The sequence below is a fragment of the Erythrolamprus reginae genome, chromosome 2 (assembly GCF_031021105.1).
Source record: "Erythrolamprus reginae isolate rEryReg1 chromosome 2, rEryReg1.hap1, whole genome shotgun sequence".
Lineage (NCBI taxonomy): Eukaryota > Metazoa > Chordata > Lepidosauria > Squamata > Dipsadidae > Erythrolamprus > Erythrolamprus reginae.
Genome location: NC_091951.1, coordinates 127,707,949 through 127,732,588, shown reverse-complemented (window position 1 = coordinate 127,732,588; position 24,640 = coordinate 127,707,949). Strand labels below are relative to the sequence as shown.

Genomic DNA, 24,640 nt, shown 5'->3' with positions numbered 1-24,640 from the left:
ATTTTTAAAATCTCATTCATTCTCAACCAGCAAAAGAAACATTAAAGGTTACTACAATAACAACATATTTATTTTGACCTTGATAAAATAAAACAACTTTATATTTCTTCCTTTTACTTTTAACCATCTTAATCTTTGATCCCTTCTAATAATGTTTTAGACCTTTATTTCTTTTAATTTCTTCTGTGTCTCTTCACAGAAAATTCTGTAAGATTTTTAACAACTCTATTTTGTTATTTCAACATGGGAAAATTATCCTAGCCACTCTTTTAATATTTGTTATCATATATCCTTGTTAAAATGAAAGCTGGTTTCATTTGTATAACTAGTATAGCTTCTTTTGTTGCTTACAATTTTTAAATCCACTTTCAGATCAGTCTCAATCGTGGTCAGTAAAACATTTGTCATGTTCTTCTTCCATATTTTTTAAATGGTCTATCTTTTGCCACAATCATCTGTTCTACTAAAAATAGAGACATCTTCACTTTACCATTTCTTCTTCAGATATCTGCCAGTCAGAGAAAAATTAAATGAGTCTTCGGAGAGGGGCGGCATACAAATCTAAGTAATAAAATAAATAATAAAATGTTTTTTGTACATTTTTTTCTCCTTTTATTACTGTTCTAAAGAGCATTTGCTAAATTATCATGCTTAAAAGTATCTTAAAACTTTCCAATAAAATCAATAGGGCTTAATTTTGCTTTCCCTCAGTGGACTCGAACTCATTTGCACCTTCAAAAGCTTTCCCTCCTTAGCATTCAGTTTTTGCTATTTGTCAGCATATGTTACCTGCTTGTGAGGAATTATTTTAATTCTCATTTGTTCATTTGGTTCCCTTTTGTCCAAGCATCTTCTGCCCCAAAGACATTTAAATATCTAAAAGCAAACAAACTTTTCCTGGGAAATTTGCATTTCCAGATATTTCTTTAAGTACAAATGGTTGGGGTTTGCCTAAAGGCTGATCTATCTTGAGACTGTAGCAATGGCACCAGGATGATGTAGAGAAAACCAACAGGAAATGAGTGCCAAAAGTATTCTAGTTTAATAATAAATTCTTTCCAATTTCTCAATAAGCAAGCAAGGTAACAGAGGTGAACATAACTGATGTAGCACTAGAAGCAGAAGGCATATCCAAAGATACTTCACCAGAAGAGCCCTTCACTGCTCCACTCGAAACAGAATACTCTACGAGACTAGACTTTCAATCCTGGGCCTAGAAAGCTTAGAACTAAGACGCCTTAAACATGATCTAAGTATTGCCCACAAGATCATATGCTGCAACGTCCTGCCTGTTGGCGACTACTTCAGCTTCAACCACAACAACACAAGAGCACACAACAGATTTAAACTTAATATTAACCACGCCAAACTTGACTGTAAAAAATATGACTTTAGTAACTGAGTTGTCGAAGCGTGGAACTCATTACCAGACTCCATAGTGTTATCCCCAAACCCCCAACATTTGACCCTTAGATTATCCATGATTGACCTATCCAGATTCCTAAGAGGTCAGTAAGAGGCAAGTACAAGTACACTAGAGTGCCTTCCTTCCCCTGTCCTATTGCTCTCATATATTTCCTATATCTTTCTTCTATTCCTATATCTCTTCTTCTATTCTTTCATTGATATGTTTTATTCCTATATCATCTCTTCTATTGTTTCTTAGATATATTTTACTATGAGTATCTCCTCTATAACCTTCATTATGTATTTTACTATGTGTATACCCACTAAAACCCTCATTGTGTATTGGACAAAATCAATCAATCAATAAATAAACATAAGAAGAGCCATGCTGAATCAGGTCAAACCCATCGAGTCCAGCATTCTTTGTCACACAGTGGCCCACCGATTGTCCATGGGGATCTTGAGCAGAAAGAGAAGGCAAGAACCTCCCTTTGCCCTGACCCCCAACAAATGGTACTCAAGGGAATCCTGCCTGCCTCAACCAACATAGAGGCAGCACATGGACATCCATTTCAATAAGCACCGATACACTTGGCATCCATGAATCTGTCTAATCCTGCCTTGAAGCTATCAAGGCTGACAGCTGTCATGGCCTCTTCTGGAAGTGAATTCCATAAACCAATCCGCTGGGTGAAGAAATATTTCCCTTGATTTGTCCTCACTAAAGCATGGGAGAATGTTTTTCTGTATCTCTGTATTTCCACTTTGCAATAGCCAGCAGTGCTAATACGAGCAATAGTCGTGCTCCCCACTGTAGATGAGATCAGAATCTTGTTATGCTGCACATTTATAGACAGTTTTACCTACAGACAAATTGCAAAACAGCTGTGTCTCTTCAGACAATCAATTGTTCTCTAATTAGTTTTGATTCTGCATTTCCTTTTTTGTGGGGATCAAATGAAATTAATTGCCTGTGGGGATCAGTTCAAAATGGGCTCTGCATGTCTTTGTTCCAGGCGGCAAAATGGATTTTAGCAACCCCTCCAACAGAACAAGGATTTTGACTTAAATTTGATTTTCACTGCATGGTAATGGCAAAAGAAATTGCTTATTGAGCAGAGAGGAAAATATTGATTAAAATTGCTGTAAGAGAGTTTCTTAGGTTCTAAGCATATATGTAGTACTCAGTGGTCAGAAATATGATTATTTTATTTTATTATTTATTCACTTATCAAAATGTGTACAAGATAATATGTATGGTATAAACATAAATAAAATAGTTAAATTTAGACAGTAGGACAGAAATGGTAGGCATGATGGTTCACTTATGCATGCCCCTTACAGACATCTTAGTATTGATGTGAGGTCGACTGTAGAAGTCTAAGGTTAAAGTTTTAGGGGTTTGGGGAAGAAACCATAGAGTCAGGTAGGGCATTGCATGCATTGATCACTCTGTTGCTGAAGTGATATTTTCTGCAGTTGAGATTTGGGCAGTTTACATAGAGTTTGAATAGAGTTTGAACAACTCTTAGTGCCTTTTCGGGAATGTTGTTACAATGGGCTCTGGCACTTAGATCATTAGATATGAGTATTCCAAAGTCCTTAGCAGACTGAGGGTATTCTACAACATTGTGTCCTCCAAGTTTGTATTTTGTGTTCTGATTCTTTTTGCCAATGTATAAGACAGAGCATTTATTGATTGAAATTTGAAGTTGCTAGTTATCAGACCATTGTGATACATGGTCTAGGTCTTTTTAAAGGGTAGAAATATTGTCAGTGGTGTTGAATACTTTAACATTGTCAGCAAAGGGAAACAGGTACTTCTAATATGATCACTAAGATTGTTTATGTAAAGAATGAATAGTGTTGGTCCTAGAACGCTGCCTTGAGGGACACCACTGTTGACAGATGCAGGATTTGATAGGGCACTCCCTATTTTAATCATTTGTTGTCTGTTTGACAGGGACAGAGTTATCCAATCATGAAGTGGACCAGAGATGCCATAAGATTTTAGTTTTTGAAGTAGTTTTTCATGAACTCAAGCCCTCATACCTCCCGTCTTGATTATTGCAATGTGCTCTACATGGGGCTACCCTTGAAAAGTGTTTGGAGACTGCAAATAGTCCAGAATGCAGTCGCGAGAGCTGTTATAGGAGTACCTCAGTACACCCATATAACACCTTTGCTCTGTGAACTGCACTGGCTTCCTATTAGCCTCTGGGCACAATTCAAGGTGTTTGTTATTACCTATAAAGCCGTACATGGCTCAGGGCCAGACTATTTACAGGACCGTCTCCTGCCGCATACCTCCAGAGACCAATAAGAGCTCACAGAGTTGGCCTCCTCCGGGTCCCATCGACTAAGCAATGCAGGTTGACGGGGCCACGGGGGAGAGCATTCTGTGTGGCCGCCCTGGCTCTATGGAACCAACTCCCCCCCCCAATAACTGTACTGCTCCCACCCTGCTGGCCTTTCACAAAGCCACAAAGACCTGACTTTGCTGACAGGTCTGGGACCATAAATTCACAGTTTGATGGCCAACTGTAAGAATGGTGTGCATGTATATGAGAGTGTTTTTCTTTTTTCTTTATAATAACTTTTTAATGGCTTTTTTTTAGTTTGTATGTTTTAATCTCAGGTAACTATTCGACTTCTTTTACTGTTTTGTATTATTTTTATATTTGTGCCACTGTTGTAAGCCGCCCTGAGTCCTTTGGGATTGGGTGGCAGAGAAGTCGAATAATTAATAATAATACATAATAATAACTATTGAATCAAAGGCTTTACAAAAGTCTATGTAAATTGCATCTATTGATTTACCTCGATCAACTTGTAAAGTCCATATGTTTTTGCAGTGTAGGTGTTGCAGGTTAGTGGATATTTTTTTTCTGAAATCAAATTGTTTGTTAGAGAGTAGGTTGTTAGTTTCTAGGTGAAGGGTGATGGATTAATTTATAATTGATTCCATGACTTTGCAGGTGATGCAACATAAAGAGATTGGTCTGTAATTTTCAACATTACATGAATTTCCTTTTTTGAAGATAGGGTTGATTGTGGCTAGTGACCATAAATTGGGCAAGAGGCTAGGTTCCGCTATGGTTGTGGAGAGCTTATTTAAGAAATATGCACATAGACCGTCAGGTCCAATGGACAGAGATGGTTTTAGGTTGCGTAATACTTTCCCAACATTATCTTCAGTAAAATTGATTTCATTGCAATTGTTTGGGGTGCGACTAGGAAATATTGAGCATGAGCCATTGCTGTTTACAAAGATGGAGCCAAAGAATATGTTAAAGAGATTGGCTTTAACAGCTTCATCATTATATTCTTTACCATTTGGTCCTGGGATGGGATGGATCTCAAGTCTTTGAGTTTGTTGTTTACAAAGTTGTAGAAGGCACATGTGGAATTTGTGCACAGAAGGTTTTCTTCTTGAGTTATGTGATAATTGATATATTGATCTTTAATTGGTGACATAGATTTTTGTAGTGACTTTTAAAGTTAGCAACGTAGCCAATTTTGTTTTTCTTCCAAAGGGATCCATTTTTGGATTGGAGCTTAATTATTTTTATGAATAATTTGTTTTTCTTGGTTTTGGTAATAATTAGTGGTACAAATAATTTAATGACTCTCTTCATTTTGAGCAAAAAGATATTGTAGTAGTCTTCAGCAGTATTACAGTCAGAAAACAACGTTTACCAATCAAGAGATGAGAGGCCAACATCTATGATAACATAGTTGGCTTTTTAAAAATTATAATTTTTACAAATTATATATAAACTGTTGCAGGAGATGAGATCGAGGCAATTGCTGAATCTAGTATTGCTTGTTACTAGCTGTTCAAACTCTAGATTAGTAATAGCATAGTAAAGGTCTGAGTTTACGGGTTCAGTTGAAGATTCATTTAGACTCCACTTAATATAAGGTAGATTGAGGTTGCCAAGAAAAATGAGAGGTGTGGTTCAGAGGCTGCCCATGTTAGTAATGAGGTTAGCTTGTTTACATGTGTGATGTTGTAATCAGGGGCTCTGTAGCATAGTAGGAAATGAAGTGTGGTATTTAATGTCTGTTTGCAAATGATGGTTTATGGAAGATGGAGTTCATGTATAACTTGGATATGATAGTCTCTTAGTGTAATAATGGAGTCAGGGAGGGAAGTGTGCAGCCATGTTTTGCAGATAAATATATTGTCTAATTTAGCAGGTTTTTGTAAAAGGAGTTCAGGTATTTTGTTTACAATGTTTCTTGCATTAATTGATGTAAGAGTGTAGTGGGGACCAAGTGATACTATAAATAAACAAAAACTTTACTCCTTATTTCCCTATAGGAATGCCCTAGTGGAGCTGTTAATGAAGAAACATTCAAACAGATCTATGCACAGTTTTTCCCACATGGTGGTGAGTGACAGCATTTCTTTATTGAGTAAAGCTAGCTTAAAGAAAACTAATGAGTTAGACAGAACTGAAGATACACTTTCTCAATCTATAGTACCTTAAAGATGAGTATGGGAACTGGGAAAAAAGGAAAGCAGACATAAATTACCTATGCACAGTGGAAAATGGCAATCTGTCTTTTATGCTCTTTCATATCGTAGTTCTCAGAATCAAAAATGAACCCATAAATATTTAGTTCAGCTCTGCCTAGGATTACTTTTGTTATTTTAATATTATAATCTTCTATTGATTTTTGTTTTTCAGATGCTAGTATGTACGCCCATTATCTTTTTAATGCATTTGATACAGCACAGAATGGATCTGTGAAGTTTGAGGTAAAGAAATAATAATAATCTCTGGGTGATACCATGTTTTTAATTGCTGATGGAGTGGCTATATATGCTTAATATGAGCAACAAGTATTAGTTTTGTGTGTGTATCTGTGCAAATTTCTGTATGCATCCTATATATATAGGTCATTAAAATCTCTTGAATAAGTTGTTTTCTATACAAGATGAATTGAGGTGATGCATAAGAAGGGGGTTATGGGCTTTTTACCTGTTGCATCAATATTTTACAAGGCAAATGTTTGATATAGTTCATTCAGTCAGTAAAGTTATGAATTTTAAAGCGAATAACTCATATCTAAATGTTTATTCATATCTGATTCAATGCCTATCATAGGCTTCTTAAGCATGCCTAAAATATGGCAAATTTTCTTCCACTTTCTACCATTTAATAATGTGCTGTTTTGGAAAAGTTGTCATCTAGATAGAGCCTGAACTATAGTGGTCTAACCTTAGAATTGAACAAAGGCATTGCTAAGTATAACTGAATATTTTTATATAAGATCTTGGTTCTAATAAAGTATCATTGCAAAGCTCAGAGAAAGCATTTTCATTCGGTTAAAGCAACCCAGTATTAAGTTAAATCAGATTTGTATTCCTGGATTCACAGGATTTTGTGATGGCACTCTCCATTCTTTTAAGAGGAACAGTTCATGAAAAGCTACGATGGACATTTAATCTCTATGACATAAATAAAGATGGCTATATAAACAAGGAGGTAAGGCTTTAAGGAATTAACTATCAACGTTCAAAATGTCATATGTGGAAGATCAGTACTGGCCTTCCCATTAGATATATAAATTAGATATGGTGAACATAGTGGAGACAAAGTCAGGGCAAGGCTTCTTATATCTGTTATTGGGGTTTATGTACCCATAACATCAGGATGGGCAATAAACTTTAAATTCTCTTTAACTGCAATTCATTGAATAGAGGCATTTTATCTATACAAAAATTAACAAAATTAAGATGAACCATACATGGAATTCAATAATGAATGTTGCAAAAACACTAACAACATAGAAGAGGAAAAAGGAATCTGATTGTTGGGTGTCTTGTCCCAGACAAAGCTTTTTGGAAGAACAGAATCTCTGACTTGATTCTCAGCAAACTATTTCTTTGTGAAAATAGGAATACAAGAGAGAAGTACATAGCACATTTATGGCTCCGGTAATAATCTCACAGGCAAATTTGCAATGCACAAAGCACCATATGTCAACTTGACCATTTTAGCCCTTTGAGGATTTACATGGCAACAAGTTCCCTCAATATGTTCAATAAATTACACAAGCTCATTATCTCTTCTGAGCCACATACTATGTCAGGAAATGCTTGCAAGGAATTTCTGTGCTGTTCTTTGAAGTGGAACAGGCAAACATCAGATTCATCCAATAACTGGGTTGAATTTTGTGACAGCAATTTCTAAATATATTAGCTCAGTTCTAATCAAAATGAGACTTATTCCCAATGTAATTAAATTAGAACTGAGAAACTAAGAAACTGAGAAAATAAGGATAATTTTTCTAATGGTGGGAGCAATCAACCAATGAAACAGCTTGCCTTCAGAAGTTGTGGGTAGTCCATCACTGGAGGCTTCAAAAAGAGACTGGACAAGCATTTGTCTGAAATGGTGTAGGGTTTCTTCTCATAGATTTCTTCCAACTTTGTTTTTCTATGCTCTGTTGAAATAGATGAGAAAATATTATTTTACTGAAAGAGTAGTAGATCCAAGGATCTACTACTCTTTCAGTAAAATAACAAACTTCCAGCAGACGTGGTTGGTAAATCCACAGTAACTGAATTTAAACATGCCTGGGATAAACATATATCCATTGTAAGATAAAATACAGGAAATAGTATAAGGGCAGACTAGATGGACCATGAGGTCTTTTTTCTGCCGTCAGTCTTCTATGTTTCTATGTTTCTATTCTGAAGGGTATGCTGTGTTTTCCAAGGGAGAATGAATAAAAGCTGCTTTTTGTTACTCAAACAGTATAATACTGTTTCCATTTTTGCAGGGAAATTAAAATATTTTAACAATTAAATTAAAATGTGTTTATTTTCTTGCAAAAATATTTTTAAACGATGTATATTAACATATAGAAGCAGGACTTGGCATCAGACAAACAACTGTGCAAAAATCTATTATCAAATCTAACCAAGGAGCAAATGATACTTTCATCATTACCTCACGAGCTACTTTGTATAAACAGGCAGAAAACCCGAACCTTTTTCACTAGTATACTAATTTGAACATTTCTGAACATAATGAAATGAAAATTGAAATGAAAATATTCATGCTTATTTGTTTATTTTGCTCAGAAAAACCCTCCCCTCCCCTGGCTGTGTGCAATTATTTCAATTTATAGATAGATTAGCCTGCAAAATCCATTTTTTTCCCCATTTCATTTTTCATTTGTTTGTGATCAGAGATGTTCAAATTAGTGTACTAGCAAAAAAAGTATTCAAAAAATCCATTGCAGTAGCTAGAACCAACCTTTTTATACTCTGGGTCTAAAAGGACCCGGAGGAGCACAAGTGTATAATCTTTGCAAACATCCTTTTTTCTCATTTCAATTTTCATTTCATTATGTTCAGAATGTTCAAATTAGTATGCCAATGCCAAAGATGGTCAAAAGGTTCTGCTTTTGCAGGCTAATCAAGATAAAAATGAACAAAATTGCACAAAAATGGGGGGCGAGCTTTTATGAGCAAAATAAACAAATAAGCATTAATTTTTTCACTCCAATTTTCATTTCATTGTATTCAGAAATGTTCAAATTAGTATACCAGTGAAAAGCATATTCAAAAAAACCATTCCAGTTGCTAGAACCAACCTTTTTTTTACTCCGGGTCACATATGACCCTGAGGAACCCAAGTGTGCAATCTTTGTGAAAATCATTTTTTTTCATTTCATTTTTTATTTCATTGTGTTCGGAAATGTTCAAATTATTATGCCAATGCCAAAGATGGTCAAAAAAGTCTGATTTGGCAGGCTAATCTAGATAAAAATGAACAAAATTGCACAAAAACAGGGGGGGCTCTTTTCTGAGCAAAATAAACAAATAAGCATCATTTTTTTTTTCATTTCAATTTTCATTTCATTATTTTCAGAAATGTTAAAATTAGTTTTCCAATGCCAAAGATGGTTTTAAAAAGTCAGATTTTGCAGCCTAATCTAGATGAAAATGAATAAAATTTCACAAAAATGGGGGGCGGGGTTTTATGAGCAAAATAAACAAATAAGCATTATTTTTTCACTTCAATTTTCCTTTCATTGTGTTCAGAAATGTTCAAATTAGTATACTAGTGAAAAAAGTATTGAAAAAGACCATTCCAGTAGCTACAACCAACCTTTTTATACTCCGGGTCTAAAAGGACCCTGAGGGTAACAAGTGTATAGTAAATGCGAGGAGACTAGCAGGGTTAAATGATAGTCCTCCTAATCAGGGGAGAGTTCTAACTTACCTTGTCCCTGATTCGATTCCTCCTACATGTGCATGTGCAGTGCTGAAAAGTTGCAAAATTTTTTTAAAAAGGCTAAAAACAAGATGGCAGCGCATGCGCAGTTCCATAAACCCAGCAAACCCCCCCCCCAATTGTTTTTTTTAAAATTATTATTCCAAAAAAAGAGGCAGCATCCATGGACCGGCACCGATAAACCAGCTCTGCAACATCACCAGTGGTTTGCTAGTGATTCTATAGAACTGGTGTGAACAGGGAGGAACTCATTTCTGCTCCTAATGGAATATTGCCATGTTAGTATTGTTTTGTTGTGGAAAATCAGCACTCAAAGGGAAAAAATAGATTTCTAGGGTGTCATTGCCATAGCTCTATTGGATTTTAAAATTAACCTTATTTGATACCTCTCTTGTGTTTTAATTGTCAAAATTTCAGGAAATGATGGATATAGTGAAGGCAATTTATGACATGATGGGCAAGTATACTTACCCAGTGTTAAAGGAAGACGCTCCAAGACAACATGTAGAAGTATTTTTTCAGGTAATATTCATGTGTTTCTACATTGAAAATTTATATTTTTAAACATTTCACATTTGGAAAATACGTCTATAGACATCTGCAGAGCTTAGACCTGAGCTTCTGTGGCATTATTGTATTATGCTTCAAAGTCAATACAGAGTCAAAATGTTTCCATTTCTTTTCTTTACAGAAAATGGACAAAAACAAAGATGGCATTGTAACTTTGGATGAGTTTATTGAGTCATGTCAGGAGGTAAGGACCATATAGGCAAGGCAGGAGCATTTTCCAAGTTTCTTTTCGGGGGGCTGTGCCTGCAGTAGACAGTGGAGGTATTGCAAAGTTTGGAAAACCCTGGGATATATAAATGAAAATGTAATTAGTAAGAGTAAATGGTCAGTACAGTGATCCCTCGAGTTTCGCGATCTCGATCTTCGCGAAACGCTATATCGCGATTTTTCAGAAAATATTAATTAAAAAATACTCCACTCTTCTCTCTCTCTCTCTCTTTCTTCCTCTCTCTCACTCTCTTCCTTCCTTTCTCATCTCTTTCTTTCTTTCTTTCCTTCTCTCTCTTTCTCTATCTCTCCCCCTCTTGCTCTCCCTCTTTTTCTCACTTTCCCTCTCTCGTGCACCGAGCAGCGGGCAGGTGGGCAGGCAGGCAGCGGACAAGCGGTGGGCGGACAAGCGGCGGACAAGCGGTGGGCGGACAAGCGGTGGGCAGGCAGGTGGCGGACAAGCGGCGGGCGGACAAGCGGCGGGCGGACAAGCGGCGGGCGGACAAGCGGCGGGCAGGCGGGCAGGCAGGCGGCGGACAAGCGGCGGGCGGACAAGTGGCGGGCGGACAAGCAGCGGACAAGCGGCAGGCGGACAAGCGGCGGACAAGCGGCAGGCGGACAAGCGGCGGGCAGGCGGCAGGCAGGTGGCAGACAAGCGGCGGGCAGACAAGCGGCAGGCGCGGCAGCAGCGAGGAGCTGAAGATTGGGGTTTCCCCTTTGCGTGGGCGGTGGGGAAACCCCGATCTTCGGCTCCTCGCTGCTACGGCGCTGCCGAGCAGATCAGCTGCTGGGCGGCGGAAGGAACCTTCCCTGGGTCTTCCCAGGTGCGGAAGTAAAAACACCATCTGCACATGCGCGGCCATGGAAAAAGGGCGCGCATGTGCAGATGGTGTTTTTACTTCCGCACCACTATATTGCGAAAAATTGAGTATCGCGAGGGGTCTTGGAACGTAACCCTCGCGATACTCGAGGGATCACTGTACTTCCTTTTTTTCCTGCCACTAGAGTTAAAATCTTCTGCCTAAAGGCTTTCCCCCCCAACAGATTTAATTAATTGGCACAATATTATTATCATGGTTATGCTGTAGAATATCTATATTCATAAAGGTAACTGTTAGTCATTAAGTGATAACACTAATTCTAACTCTGATGGTGTGATATAAGAAAATGTATTGAAATAGCTGAAACAAATCCAGATAATTTACCTGTGCATAAAATTCATTGGAAAGAACACAAGTCAAATGGTCTATATTGGTTTATTTCTTGCCCAATTCTAATCTCAGTCAGCTCAGATTGTTTTATTCATTAGCGAGGGAGGGGATCATCATTGCTATACAATGAACATACATACTCTAACCTTGAAAAGAAAATAATGAAGGCTCAAAGAAACATTCTATTTCTAGTCTATTCAGGTGTTTAAAAATCCTTTATTGAAGTAATTTATTTAAAAAAACTAAACATAGAGGGATTTGCCCTAAAAATTGCTTCTACTTCTGTTTTCTTGATTTTGACACTTCTAGCACAGGTCATTCTGGCTTACCCAATCGCAATAGGAATTGGAACAAATTACTACAAATCATAAGATTGATGTCATGTGACTTCCTTCTGGCTTTCACATTGACTTTGCCTGTTGGAATATAGTTGTGACGGTTGCAAATGACAAAGAAGTGACCACAGGACACTTCAACCATTATAAATCTGTAGTAGTTGCAAAATGCTTAAATCACTGTTTGATGATATGCTGCAATGGCTGTAAGCTCAAGGGATGGCCATAAACCAATTTTTTTCACCACCACTATAAGTTTGAACGAATGTTGAACAGTTAGTTGGTAAGTGAAAAGTGCTGTATATTTCAGAAAGTCATTGTCATTCTGCCTTTATATGTAGAAAAGACTACAGATATTATCAAACTATAACTGAAAGGGGAATAAGTGAAATAGTAGTGTAAAAAGGCAAATACATTTAGAATTTCATTAAAAATTGAAAAGTGTAATCCATCTGCTTTCTAACAACGCTTTCATTTCTTCAGCGGCTACATAATAGACCTTTTAAGAATAACTCACATCCATCTCCAATATTCCCCTAGGAGGTGACTTTGCATTCTCCTTCATTAAAACCCCTAAATTTCACCAAATATATAGAATATATTTTACAATTTTATTCTTTCCATAATTATTTATCAGAAGGATACTTAATGATCAGTTGCTTTGGTGGGTCTTGCAGATCTAATTAAACATTGCATATAAACACTTTTTCAAATAATTCTTCATGTTTATGATTCCTGCAGCTACTTGTGAAGGCATGTATGCTTAACTTTAAAAAAAAAAAAAAGTGTGACCAGCTCTTCTTACAAGATTGATTGCATTTCCCTTTACTTAGACATTGTTTGTGAGGGACTTCCTATTTTTCAGGCTCAGTTTCAGTCTCTGCAACTGGTTCTTTAAAGTTAGGATTAACCTCTCTGGTCTCGTTAGACTATCAAGCAGACATGGGTAGTTTTCTTCTTTCCCTTTCTGATTTCTTGTATTATCATCTGAGCAAAGCAATTCCAATTATACCCAGTATGAGAAGCAATTTTGTCAGAAAGATAAATGTGACATTAGCTCCTACCACAATAAATTCAATTTTCAGCCTATTTTATTTAAGCCCAAATACCAAACAAGAGCAAAGTAATTATACAGAATCAGCAGATCAAACATTCAGATTTACAATTACATTTCCTTATCTATAGGTCACAGGCCTTGGGGTAAATAAAATAAATAAACATTATCTGAACACATTCTGTAGTTCTCCTAAATCATTTGTTCATGTTTGCCTATTTCACTGGCCTTCTATTCTGGTAGAGAATCACCAGCTGAATCAAAAGATTTCTTTCTTGAGAATCCATCTTTCCTCAGCATTGTTTGATCTGCCATGTTAACCCTTTCCCAGACTCTCATGCACCCTATTTTATTTGTAAATATGAATATATCATCTTTTTCCAGGCTTATCACAGGCCCCTGGAAACAACAACTCAACAGCAGCAAATCAGTTGAAGATCATAAAATCATAGAGCTAGAAGGGACCTTGGAGTTCTTGGAGTCCAAACCCTTGCCCAAGGCAGAAGTTCTTATGTCATCCCAGGCAAATGGTTGTTTCATCTTTTTTTTTGAAAATCTCCAGTGATGGAGTAATGCAGGGGTCCCCAAACTTGGCAAGTTTAAGACTTGTGGACTTCAACTCCCAGAATTCTCCAGCCAGCTATGATGGTTGCTTTCAGTGGGGCAACAAGAAGGAGGGAGGGAACTGCTGCTCCGACAGACAACGGCAAAAAACCCATCAAAAACATCAAAAATCACAAAAATAAAAAATAAAGAAAATCCCGAGGGTGAGTACTAAAACCTGCCCAGTGCCACCGTCGAGCTGATCCCCCGGGGACCCCCCCACACACCACGTGGATTCCCCCCAAGGATTCCCCGAGCCTAACTTCCTAGCTACAGGGAAACTGATGATTGCCCAATAACCGGCCACGAGGATTCCCCTGAGGATTTCCCCTCAACACCTGCTGCCTGCCTAGCGCGGAACCGGCCCAGAGCCCCAGCGCTACGTGGACCAAGACTCCTAGAGGATTCCTCTGAACCCAGCTACCGGGAGTCCCGACGCCCAGCTGACTACCTGGCGCGAAACCGGCCCAGAGCCCTAGCGCCATGCAGATCCCCGGGGACCCAAACACCTCAAGGATTCCCCTGCACACCCACCTACTGGGAGCCCAGCTACCTACCTATTGGAGACCAACTATCTGCCTGGCGTGAAACCGGCCCAGAGCCCCAGCGCCAGGACCCCCCCACCAGCTAAGTCAGGAGGACTCTACAGAGATCTCCAAAAGCTAGGAGGTCTCCCCACAGCCTCTGAAGCCCCAGCAAAAATCCACAAGCCCTCGGCGACCTCCCTCCCCACCGCTGCCATTACCTCATGGCTGAAGACCAGCTCCGCTCCTCATAAACCTCTATCCTTCATAAACCTAAAATCGCCCAGCTTGCAGTGAAGCTCCAACCCCATCTAGCAGCTGAAAATAAAATAACATTGCAGCCACTTCCATTCAAAAGCTACAGATCCTAACAGAATCTTCAAACAGAAGCTCCAACCCCATCTAGTGGCTGAAAATATCATTGCAGCCACTTCCATCTCCTACAGATTCTCACAGAATCTTCAAACAGAATTCCAATTTTCACCCCCAAACAATGCCTTCCAAGAAGAAACCCCAAGCAAACCTAGTAAACATTCCTGTTAACAATTGCGTTATATGCAACACTAATGTAAATACACAAGAAGGAACCACAAAGTGCCAATCCTGCAAAAAATTGGCTCACCATACCTGCCTCAATATCAACAAACATGTTGCCACCTTCCTCAACGACAATCCCTTATTCTACTATTCCTGCCCATCCTGCACACCCAAATCAGACTCATTCGACAACCTGTCCGAAGTAATCTTATCTGCAGTCTGAAAAACCCATCAATCATATACCGAAAGTATCGAACCACAGTTCACCTCCATAGAAAAAAATATACAAGACCTGATAATTGCCATAACACCTAATCATCCACCCTGCAATACCCCACCACCACCACCACCATACTCCCAGTCCCGACCACCAAAACCTCTTCCTCTAAATCCTACCACCGACATCTCCACCCTGGTGAACGATGCCATGGAAAGGGCACAAAAACGCCACAATGGCATCCTTTTTGGCCTTGAGGAAAACGGGGAAACCGACTTAACAAATATACGAAACATTATCCACAATCAACATCCTCAAACAATTACCCCTGATGACATCTTAGAGGTTTCCAGAAGCGGCCCCACACTAAAGTACAGCGACGGATCAACGGCTCCCTGACTGTGCAGAATAGTCTGCACAAACGAAACTTCTAAACAACAATTCATCAGGACCATGTACTCCATCGCCAGAAACTACACCAAATACAACAAACTCAGATGCAGACCAGACCTAACATTACTCCAACGCATCCGCTCCCGTGAATTACGTGCTGAACTTAGCAGACGTCGTGAACTCGGTGAAAATAACCTTTTCATTGACTACCGTTCTGATTGCATCAGAACCAGAACCCACAACCCTCCTTTCATCCCCAAACCCACTACCCCTCCTGCCCCTCCTCAATCTTCCCACACTTCTCTACCCACCATCCCTCATCAACAATCTGACCTCCCCAGCACCTCCAGCAATGAATAGGAAAACGCGCCCCTTACTACCTCGCCTCAATCCCATCCCAACTCAACCCAACTAAATCTCATCCCTGAACACAAATTCAATCTCAAATGCAAACTCATCAATGCAAGAAGTTTAATCAATAAGTTATCAGAATTCCTCCTTCTACTCGACACCAACTTATTTGACTTAATCTTTGTTTGCAAAACATGGTTGAATTGTTCCTTTCCTGACTCCATCATCACGCATAATAACTACCTGGTTCTCCGGTCTGACCGCGAATCCCGCAGAGGAGGTGGTGTAGCCATATTCTATAAAAGCTCACTCAATCTAAAAAACATTCAAGTAGCACATGATCTATCCCTTCCTGAAACCTTAATCTGCGATCTTTCCCTCATCACTACTCTCTGCTTTTTACTGTGCTACAGAGCTCCAAACTATGACACTACCCATGCATCAAAATTAACCTCCCTACTAACATGGGCATCCTCCTGCCCCTATCCCATCATCTTCCTAGGTGACCTTAACCTACCACACATCAACTGGACACTAAATGAATGCTCCACCGAACCCATACATACCACCATTTATAACACCGTCACCAGCCTGGGACTAGAACAACTAGTATCTAACAATACCAGACTCAACAACTGTCTCGACCTCATCTTCTGTAACAGCAAAAGTGCTATTTATGGACTGCATATCATTGAACCCTTCTCCAACAGCGACCATAGTATGATCAACTTCAACCTCAACCTACACCATCATAACACTCAACAGAACAACATGGCACCTAAGTACAATTTCAGGAAAGCCAACTACGAACTCATAGACGCCAATCTCTCACTAATCAATTGACATTCCTTGTTATCCAACTGCATCACCATTGATGAACTTTACAACACGTTCTTACACCAAATTAATAATCTCATAAATCTGCATGTCACAATTACCTCTCCTAGAAGAAAACAAAAAAATAACATTCCTGTCTCAATAAGGAAACTTCAAACCAAAAAAAGATCCCTCTGGCGTAGAAACAAAAAAGGTCCAGTAACCAACTTTAAAAGCCGCTACAGAAGCATATGCCAACAAATAAAAGCAGAATGTCTCAACTACCACAGTGAACAAGAGGAAAACCTTCTACGCTCCAAATCTAACCGTGCTTTCTACAACTTCGTCAACAACAAACTTAACGACTCCAGACCTATTCCACCTCTCGTAGGACCACACAACATAGAATACCACGATGACCCATCCAAAGCTAACCTCTTCAACTCCTTTTTTGGCTCCATTTTTGTTAACAGTAATGGCTCATCCCCCCTCTTCACAAAACGCACTTCTAACTCATTAAACAACCTAACCCAAATCATCTTCACTACAGACCACATTGAAAAAGCAATCCGTGATCTCAAACCTTCCCTATCTGCTGGACCAGATGGTATTTGTGCATACTTCTTAAGAAAACTTTCTTCTGCCATAGCTGAGCCCTTAAGCATTATCTTCCAAAAATCCTTCAGGACCAGTACTCTCCCCAAGCTGTGGTCTAAAGCAGTAGTCATCCCCATCTTCAAAAAAGGAGACCCATCACTAGTTGACAACTACAGACCAATATCTCTATGCTGCGTTCCTTGTAAAATCATGGAATCAATCATAAATCAATCAATTACCCTTTACCTAGAATCTAATAACTTACTATCAAAAAAACAATTTGGATTCAGAAAGAAACTATCCTGCAACCTACAACTAATTCACTGCAAAAACATCTGGACTACCCACCTTGATCAAGGAAAATCCATCAATGCAATTTATATCGACTTCTGCAAAGCCTTTGACTCAGTGGTTCATGACAAACTTCTCCTAAAACTCAAATCCTATGGCATCTCAGGACTCCTCCACAACTGGATTACTGCATTCCTGTCAAACAGGCAACAAGTTGTCAAAATCGGAAGCGCCATTTCCTCCCCTGTCCCTGTCAAAAGCGGCGTTCCCCAAGGCAGCGTACTAGGTCCTACTCTTTTCATCCTATACATCAACGACCTCTGCGATAATATCGCAAGCAACTGTGTGCTCTTTGCCGATGATGTGAAACTTTTCAACACCACTGACAACACACTCTCCAAAAAGACCTTGACTATGTTTCAGATTGGTCTAACATCTGGCAACTTCGAATCTCAACCAACAAATGCTCTACCCTCCACATCGGCAAAAAGAACCCAAACCTCATATATGAACTAAACAAACAAATTCTCACAGCAAACCCACACTCAGTAAAAGACCTCGGAATACTAATTTCAAATGACCTAAGTGCTAAAGCCCACTGCAACAATATCGCCAAAAAGGCTTCCAGAGTTGTAAACCTGATTCTACGTAGCTTCTGCTCTGGCAATCTCACACTACTGACCAGAGCCTACAAAACCTATGCCAGGCCCATCCTCGAATATAGCTCATCTGTCTGGAACCCTCACCACATCTCAGACATCAACACTCTCGAAATCGTCCAAAGATATTTCACCAGAAGAGCCCTCCACTCCTCCACCCGAAACAGAATACCATACGAAAACAGACTAACCATCCTGGATCTCGAAAGCTTAGAACTGCGGCGCCTAAAACACAATTTAAGTATTGCCCACAAAATCATTCGCTGTAATGTCCTTCCGGCCAACGACTACTTCAGCCTCAACCGCAACAACACAAGAGCATGCAACAGCTTCAAACTCAATGTTAATCGCTCCAAACTTGACTGTAAAAAATATGACTTTAACAATCGAGTCATTGAAGTGTGGAACTCATTACCGGACTCAATAGTGTCAACCCCCAACCCCCAACATTTCTCCCTCAGACTCTCCACGATTGACCTCTCCAGGTTCCTAAGAGGCCAGTAAGGGGCATACATAAGTGCACTGATGTGCCTTTCATCCCCTGTCCAATTGTCTTTCCTTTCCCTTTTATCATATATATTCTTTCCTTCCCACCTACTTCTCTTCCTCTTTACTTCCTATCTTTACTTCCTATCTTTTATATATCACTTAATGTCTATTCTCTTTCATATGTATTGTATATTGGACAAAGAATAAATAAAAAAAATTAAAAAAAAGATTTAAACTTGCCATGTTTGAAGACCTCTGGAGTAATGGAACAACTGTGGAAGGAAAGCTGTTCCACTAATTAAGCATTCTTATTGTCAGGAAAATTCTTCTTATTTCCAGTTCAGTTCTCCCTCTGACCAGCTTCCAGCCATTGTTTCTTGGAAGAATTAGAGCCTAAAGAAAAACACTGGAATGGCACACTATTAATTAATGTCCATAAAAGCTATTGTAGCACCTTGATCTGTGATGGTCATATTTGCCTATATTCTACAGTATATGTGGCTACCATTAACCATATTCCCAAGCCTAAAATATGAAGCTCTGAATAACACAGTAAATTGTAGTACAGTGATCCCTCGTTTTTTGTGGGGGATGCGTTCAAGACCACACGCAAAAAAATGAATTTCGTGAAGTAGAGGAAAGATATTTGTTAATATCTTTCTATATTAACAAATATCTTTCCTCTAATAGTCTACGGAGAGGGGCAGCATACAAATCTAATTAATAATAATAATAATAATAATAATAATAATAATAATAATAATAATAATAATAATATATTTAACAAGTATTTGGACTTTTAAAGTCCTCCCTCTATTGTTAACAACCCACTGCTGCTGACCGTTGAGAGAGACCGGCTTCTCTAAGCTGTCAGCAGTGGTAGTAGCAGCTTTCCTGTAGTTGGGTGGGGCGAATGATCTTCAGAGAGTCGAGAAACACCCACAAACTGGAGGACAAGACAAGATGAGTCTTCCCCGTGATGCGGGGACTGAAGGAAGGCACTGCTGCAGTCCCCCCCCACACACACACACACAAACTATCCCTGCCCTGGCGTTCTAAGGTGTGAGGCTTTTGCCAGGAATGGGGATGGAAGGGGAGGGCACAGCAATCGCCGGGCCCTCAGCTACCATGCGGGCTGAAGGAAGCTGCCGCTGCAGTTTCACACACACACACACACACACAAACCGTCCCTGCCCTGGTGTTCTAAGGCGCGAGGCCTCTGCTGGGTATGGGGATGGAGGGGGGGGGGACAGCAATCACTGTGAATATTTTGGATATTCATCTTTCACAGTTTTCCTGGATTTTCCTTCATTATCCGCGATATAGCAGCCATAAGTCCCCTTTGAAAAAAAACGTGAAGTAGCGAATCTGTGAAGTAGCAAGGGATTACGGAGTCTACGGAGAGGGGCGGCATACAAATCCAATAAATAAATAAATTACTGTAATTGAATACCAATTTGCTGTGAAATTGAAGAAAATTGTTCAGGAAAAAGAGCTAGAAACAGGTTCATCACTTATAGAAACCAGGCCTCAGTTTCCTAGAAATGCAGAAACTTGAGTCTGCACAAGGTAGAATCATTTTAAAAATAATTTTTAATGTTATAAGATGAAATCAAAAATTATAACAATAGCATGAGTAGCAAGATTGTTATTCGTGTCAATAAAAACTGACAACAAACTCATATAAAAGAAAAGAGAGAAAAAGAGAATCTTAAAAAGAAATGCAATATCCATTTTTTTTAAACTCCTACCATCAATCTTTCTTTTCAAAAGAGTATGTATACAACACATAAAGGTAATCTGTAAGGAAAATATTATTAATATTTTAGTAGTAATGATGACCAAATGTGACTAAATTTTCTTTTATTGATGACCAAATGTGACTAAATTTTCTTTTATTGTGGAGTTTTCCAAAGTTCTTATGTTAATTTTTCAGGCTGGGCAACTTCCCATGTTGAAATACCTCTGAAATACTTTATATGAGCTGCACTTCATATTTCCATTGTTTTGCAATAAGAAATCTAGTAGCTAACAGTGAAATTGAAACAAATTAAATGAGTGTCTATATATGAGTACATCTGGGTTCAAATGTAATAAATAAAATTCCCATACTGATATACATTAAATATCTAGACAATAAATTAACTGAATGATTTATTGTAAAATATTGTCAGAAGGTTTCCTAAAGTACGGAACATGGGCATCAAAGTTGGCAACATATATATCAATTTATTTATACAATCCCAGAAGGATTGCAATTTATACAGCATTCTATAATACTTAACTGCTTGCTGAGACAGACCAAGAAACCTTAGAGTTTAAGAATTAAAATTAGACCAGAATCATTTTCATGCCCAATTTTTGGCAGGCACAGAGATACTCAACCTTTTCGCCAAGAGTGCTGCTTGGATTGTTGGTTTGTTGTGTTTAGTCAATTGGTCAGGGACAAAATGTTCCTTTTTTTGCTAGAGTTTTTGGTTATACATAGGGTCCAAAGGTTTCACCCGCAAAGTCTACTAATCTTGTGGTTACAAGCGGTGTGCCACAAGGGTCTGTTCTGGGTCCTATTCTTTTTAATATGTTTGTGAGTGACATAGGGGAAGGTTTGGTAGGGAAGGTTTGCCTATTTGCCGATGACTCTAAAGTGTGCAATAGGGTTGATATTCCTGGAGAGGTCTGTAATGTGGTAAATGATTTAGCTTTACTGGATAAATGGTCAAAGCAATGGAAACTGCAGTTTAATGTTTCCAAATGTAAAATAAATGCACTTGGGGAAAAGGAATCCTCAGTCTGAGTATTGCATTGGCAGTTCTGTGTTAGCAAAAACTTCAGAAGAGAAGGATTTAGGGGTAGTGATTTCTGACAGCCTCAAAATGGGTGAGCAGTGTGGTCAGGCAGTAGGAAAAGCAAGTAGGATGCTTGGCTGCATAGCTAGAGGTATAACAAGCAGAAAGAGAGAGATTGTGATCCCCTTATATAGAGCGCTGGTGAGATCACATACTGTGTCCAGTTCTGGAGACCTCACCTACAAAAAGATATTGACAAAATTGAACGGGTCCAAAGACGGGCTACAAGAATGGTGGAAGGTCTTAAGCATAAAACCTATCAGGAAAGACTTAATGAACTCAATCTGTATAGTCTGGAGGACAGAAGGAAAAGGGGGGACATGATCGAAACATTTAAATATGTTAAAGGGTTAAAATAAGGTTCAGGAGGGAAGTGTTTTTAATAGGAAAATGAACACAAGAAGAAGGGGACACAATCTGAAGTTAGTTGGGGGAAAGATCAAAAGCAACGTGAGAAAATATTATTTTACTGAAAGAGTAGTAGATCCTTGGAACAAACTTCCAGCAGACGTGGTTGGTAAATCCACCGTAACTGAATTTAAACATGCCTGGGATAAACATATATCCATCCTAAGATAAAAGACAGGAAATAGTATAAGGGCAGACTAGATGGACCATGAGGTCTTTTTCTGCCGTCAGTCTTCTATGTTTCTATGTTTGTGTAACTGTATTAATATTAAAAATTTTAAAACTCACAAAAATACATTTAGAATAGAATAGAATAGAATTTGTATTGGCCAAGTGTGATTGGACACACAAGGAATTTGTCTTGGTGCATATGCTCTCAGCGTACATAAAATAAAATATACATTTGTCAAGAATCATGTGGTACAACACTTAATGATTACCATAGGGGTCAAATAAGCAATGAAGAAGCAATATTAATAAAATGTTAAGATATAAGCAACACGTTACAGTCATACAGTCAACATGGGAGGAAATGGGTGATAGGAATGATGAGAAAAACTAGTAGAATAGAAGTGCAGATTTAGTAGAAAGTCTGACAGTGTTGAGGGAATTATTTGTTTAGTAGAGTGATGGCGTTCGGGAAAAAACTGTTCTTGTGCCTAGTTGTCTTGGTGTGCAGTGCTCTGTAGCGACGTTTTGAGGGTAGGAGTTGAAACAGTTTGTGTCCAGGATGTGAGGGATCAGTAAATATTTTCCCCGCCCTCCTTTTGACTTGTGCAGTATACAGGTCCTCAATGGAAGGCAGGTTGGCAGCAATTGTTTTTTCTGCAGTTCTGATTATCCTCTGAAGTCTGTGTCGGTCCTGTTGGGTTGCAGCACCAAACCAGACAGTTATAGAGGTGCAGATGACACTCAATGATTCCTCTGTAGAACTGTATCAGTAGCTCCTTGGGCAATTTGAGCTTCCTGAGCTGGCGCAGAAAGAACATTCTTTGTTGTGCTTTTTTTATGATGTTTTTGATGTTAGGTGACCATTTTAGGTCTTGAGATATGATAGAACATGTATGTGCACACACATACACAGAGAGAGAGAGAGAGAGAGAGAGAGAGAGAGCAGAGTTCAGCAAATCAGCCAAAGCAATACAACATTCTGATATTTTAAATATATCCAGAAGCTTAAAATTAACGAGTCCCAAAACAATTAGAACAGATGCATTAGATCCGAGAAACTAATTTTGTATTGACTGCTCTTTTTCAGAGTAAATGTCTCACACTTTTGCTTCACCATACATTCATACTCATACGTGATAATGTGTAAACTGGATTGTCTGTGGGCCTTTGAAAACAATACCCCATTGCTATCAGAGACTGGGCAAAACTGTGTCACCAATTAAAATATGTATCTTGTATTTTTCTTGTTTCCAGGATGACAATATCATGAGATCCTTACAGCTTTTTGAAAATGTCATGTAACAGCAGTTGGAGAGCGGTCTAGAAATCTGAGACTTTATATGTACTGAGATCCTGAAGAAAGCAAGTCAAGATTTTTCTCCCCACCATCTTTTTTGATGAAAGCTTTTTACTACTTGGACAGACTCAGTGTACAAGGATTTTGTATGTTACTGCAAACTGAGCTGTGTCTCTGAATGCAACAAACTCAATCTTGCCTCCCTCAAGAGACACTAACTAGAATTTATTTCATTTAAAAGCATGCTAGTAAAATCTGACCAGAGAGACCTGCTACTGAAAGTTTAATAAATTATTGAAGTTTAAATTATTGAAACAATATTCAACATTCTATTGATCACAAAAAATATCTGCTCCTTTGACTCTAGCAAGCTGTATTGCATATGGTAACACAGCATCAGTAGCTTCTTTAATCGTCTGTTGTGTTTTTTGTGTCATCACATTAGGTTAACATTTTCTGTTGATGGTATTGGAAAAGTTTGTGCTACTTTTGCAAGCTGACACAAATATAATATGGTAAATTGTGTGTGGGGGGGTGTTAATTCATTTAGAACCTGTCTGGACAATTATTTATTTATATTTATTGCACAAATATTTGTTGGGCAATAAATGTAGAGCAGTGACTAATTTATTGTACCAGATTCAGACATTTGTTTACCCAAGAAAAAGACTTTCAATTCAGCAAAACTGCATTTTCTTAGCAGACAGTTACTAGAAATATACAGTACATTTCATTTCACCACTAACAAAATAGTTACAATCTGGAATCTACCTGCAAAAAGGGTATTTCCATGTATGCTAAAATTGTCACTCTTCAAGACAAAGATTTGACAAGCTGGTCCATTTCAAAACTGCCACTATAGCCTCTCCCTCTCACCCAGAGCCAATGTTCAGGCATGTTCAAGTGAAATTAACCTATGCAAGAGAAGGGTTACCAAAGGTGAAACTGAAAAGCATGTGTAGGTGTGTTTTTGACACATTTTGCTATCTGATTACTAAGTGCCAGCTGTTGTGGGAGTTTCTCTGTGGGGCTGAGTAAAATAGAGTACATCTGATGCAATGGAAAGAGGAAAGAATCAAAGACAGTCAATACCATAATCTACTGTATAAGTAAGCCTGGTGTTTTATTGCTTTTGACTTGAAAAAAGTATTACTATAAAAGAAGATGGTGGGCTTTGAAATATTTAGAGGGCTTGAAGCCAGTTGTCTAACTGCTTCATTGTTAACCAAACCTGGTAATACAGTTGCCTTAAGAGTTGAATTTTTTTTAAAAAGATTCTTTAAAGACTGCTTTAACACGTAGCAGAGAAGTGATACTCTCACAGGAATCCCAAAATATTTCCCTCATACCTTTTCAAAGTATTTAATCAATTGCTTTCAAAAAGTCCAGTTTAGGG

At 38.6% G+C, this 24,640-nt stretch overlaps 1 protein-coding gene across 3 annotated transcripts in view; it reads left to right on the top strand.

The window, feature by feature from the left end:
• KCNIP1 (potassium voltage-gated channel interacting protein 1) overlaps positions 1-23,594 on the top strand; it is a 664,229-nt gene extending 640,635 nt beyond the window's left edge. For all 3 annotated transcript variants that reach the window (XM_070739455.1, XM_070739456.1, XM_070739454.1), the window contains 6 exons: positions 5,735-5,804; positions 6,105-6,175; positions 6,798-6,905; positions 10,086-10,190; positions 10,360-10,422; positions 23,202-23,594. In XM_070739455.1, coding sequence (XP_070595556.1) covers positions 5,735-5,804; positions 6,105-6,175; positions 6,798-6,905; positions 10,086-10,190; positions 10,360-10,422; positions 23,202-23,249 — 465 coding nt within the window. In that variant the 3' untranslated portion in view covers positions 23,250-23,594. The remainder of the gene's footprint in view (positions 1-5,734; positions 5,805-6,104; positions 6,176-6,797; positions 6,906-10,085; positions 10,191-10,359; positions 10,423-23,201) is intronic.
• The last annotated feature ends 1,046 nt before the right edge of the window (positions 23,595-24,640 follow it).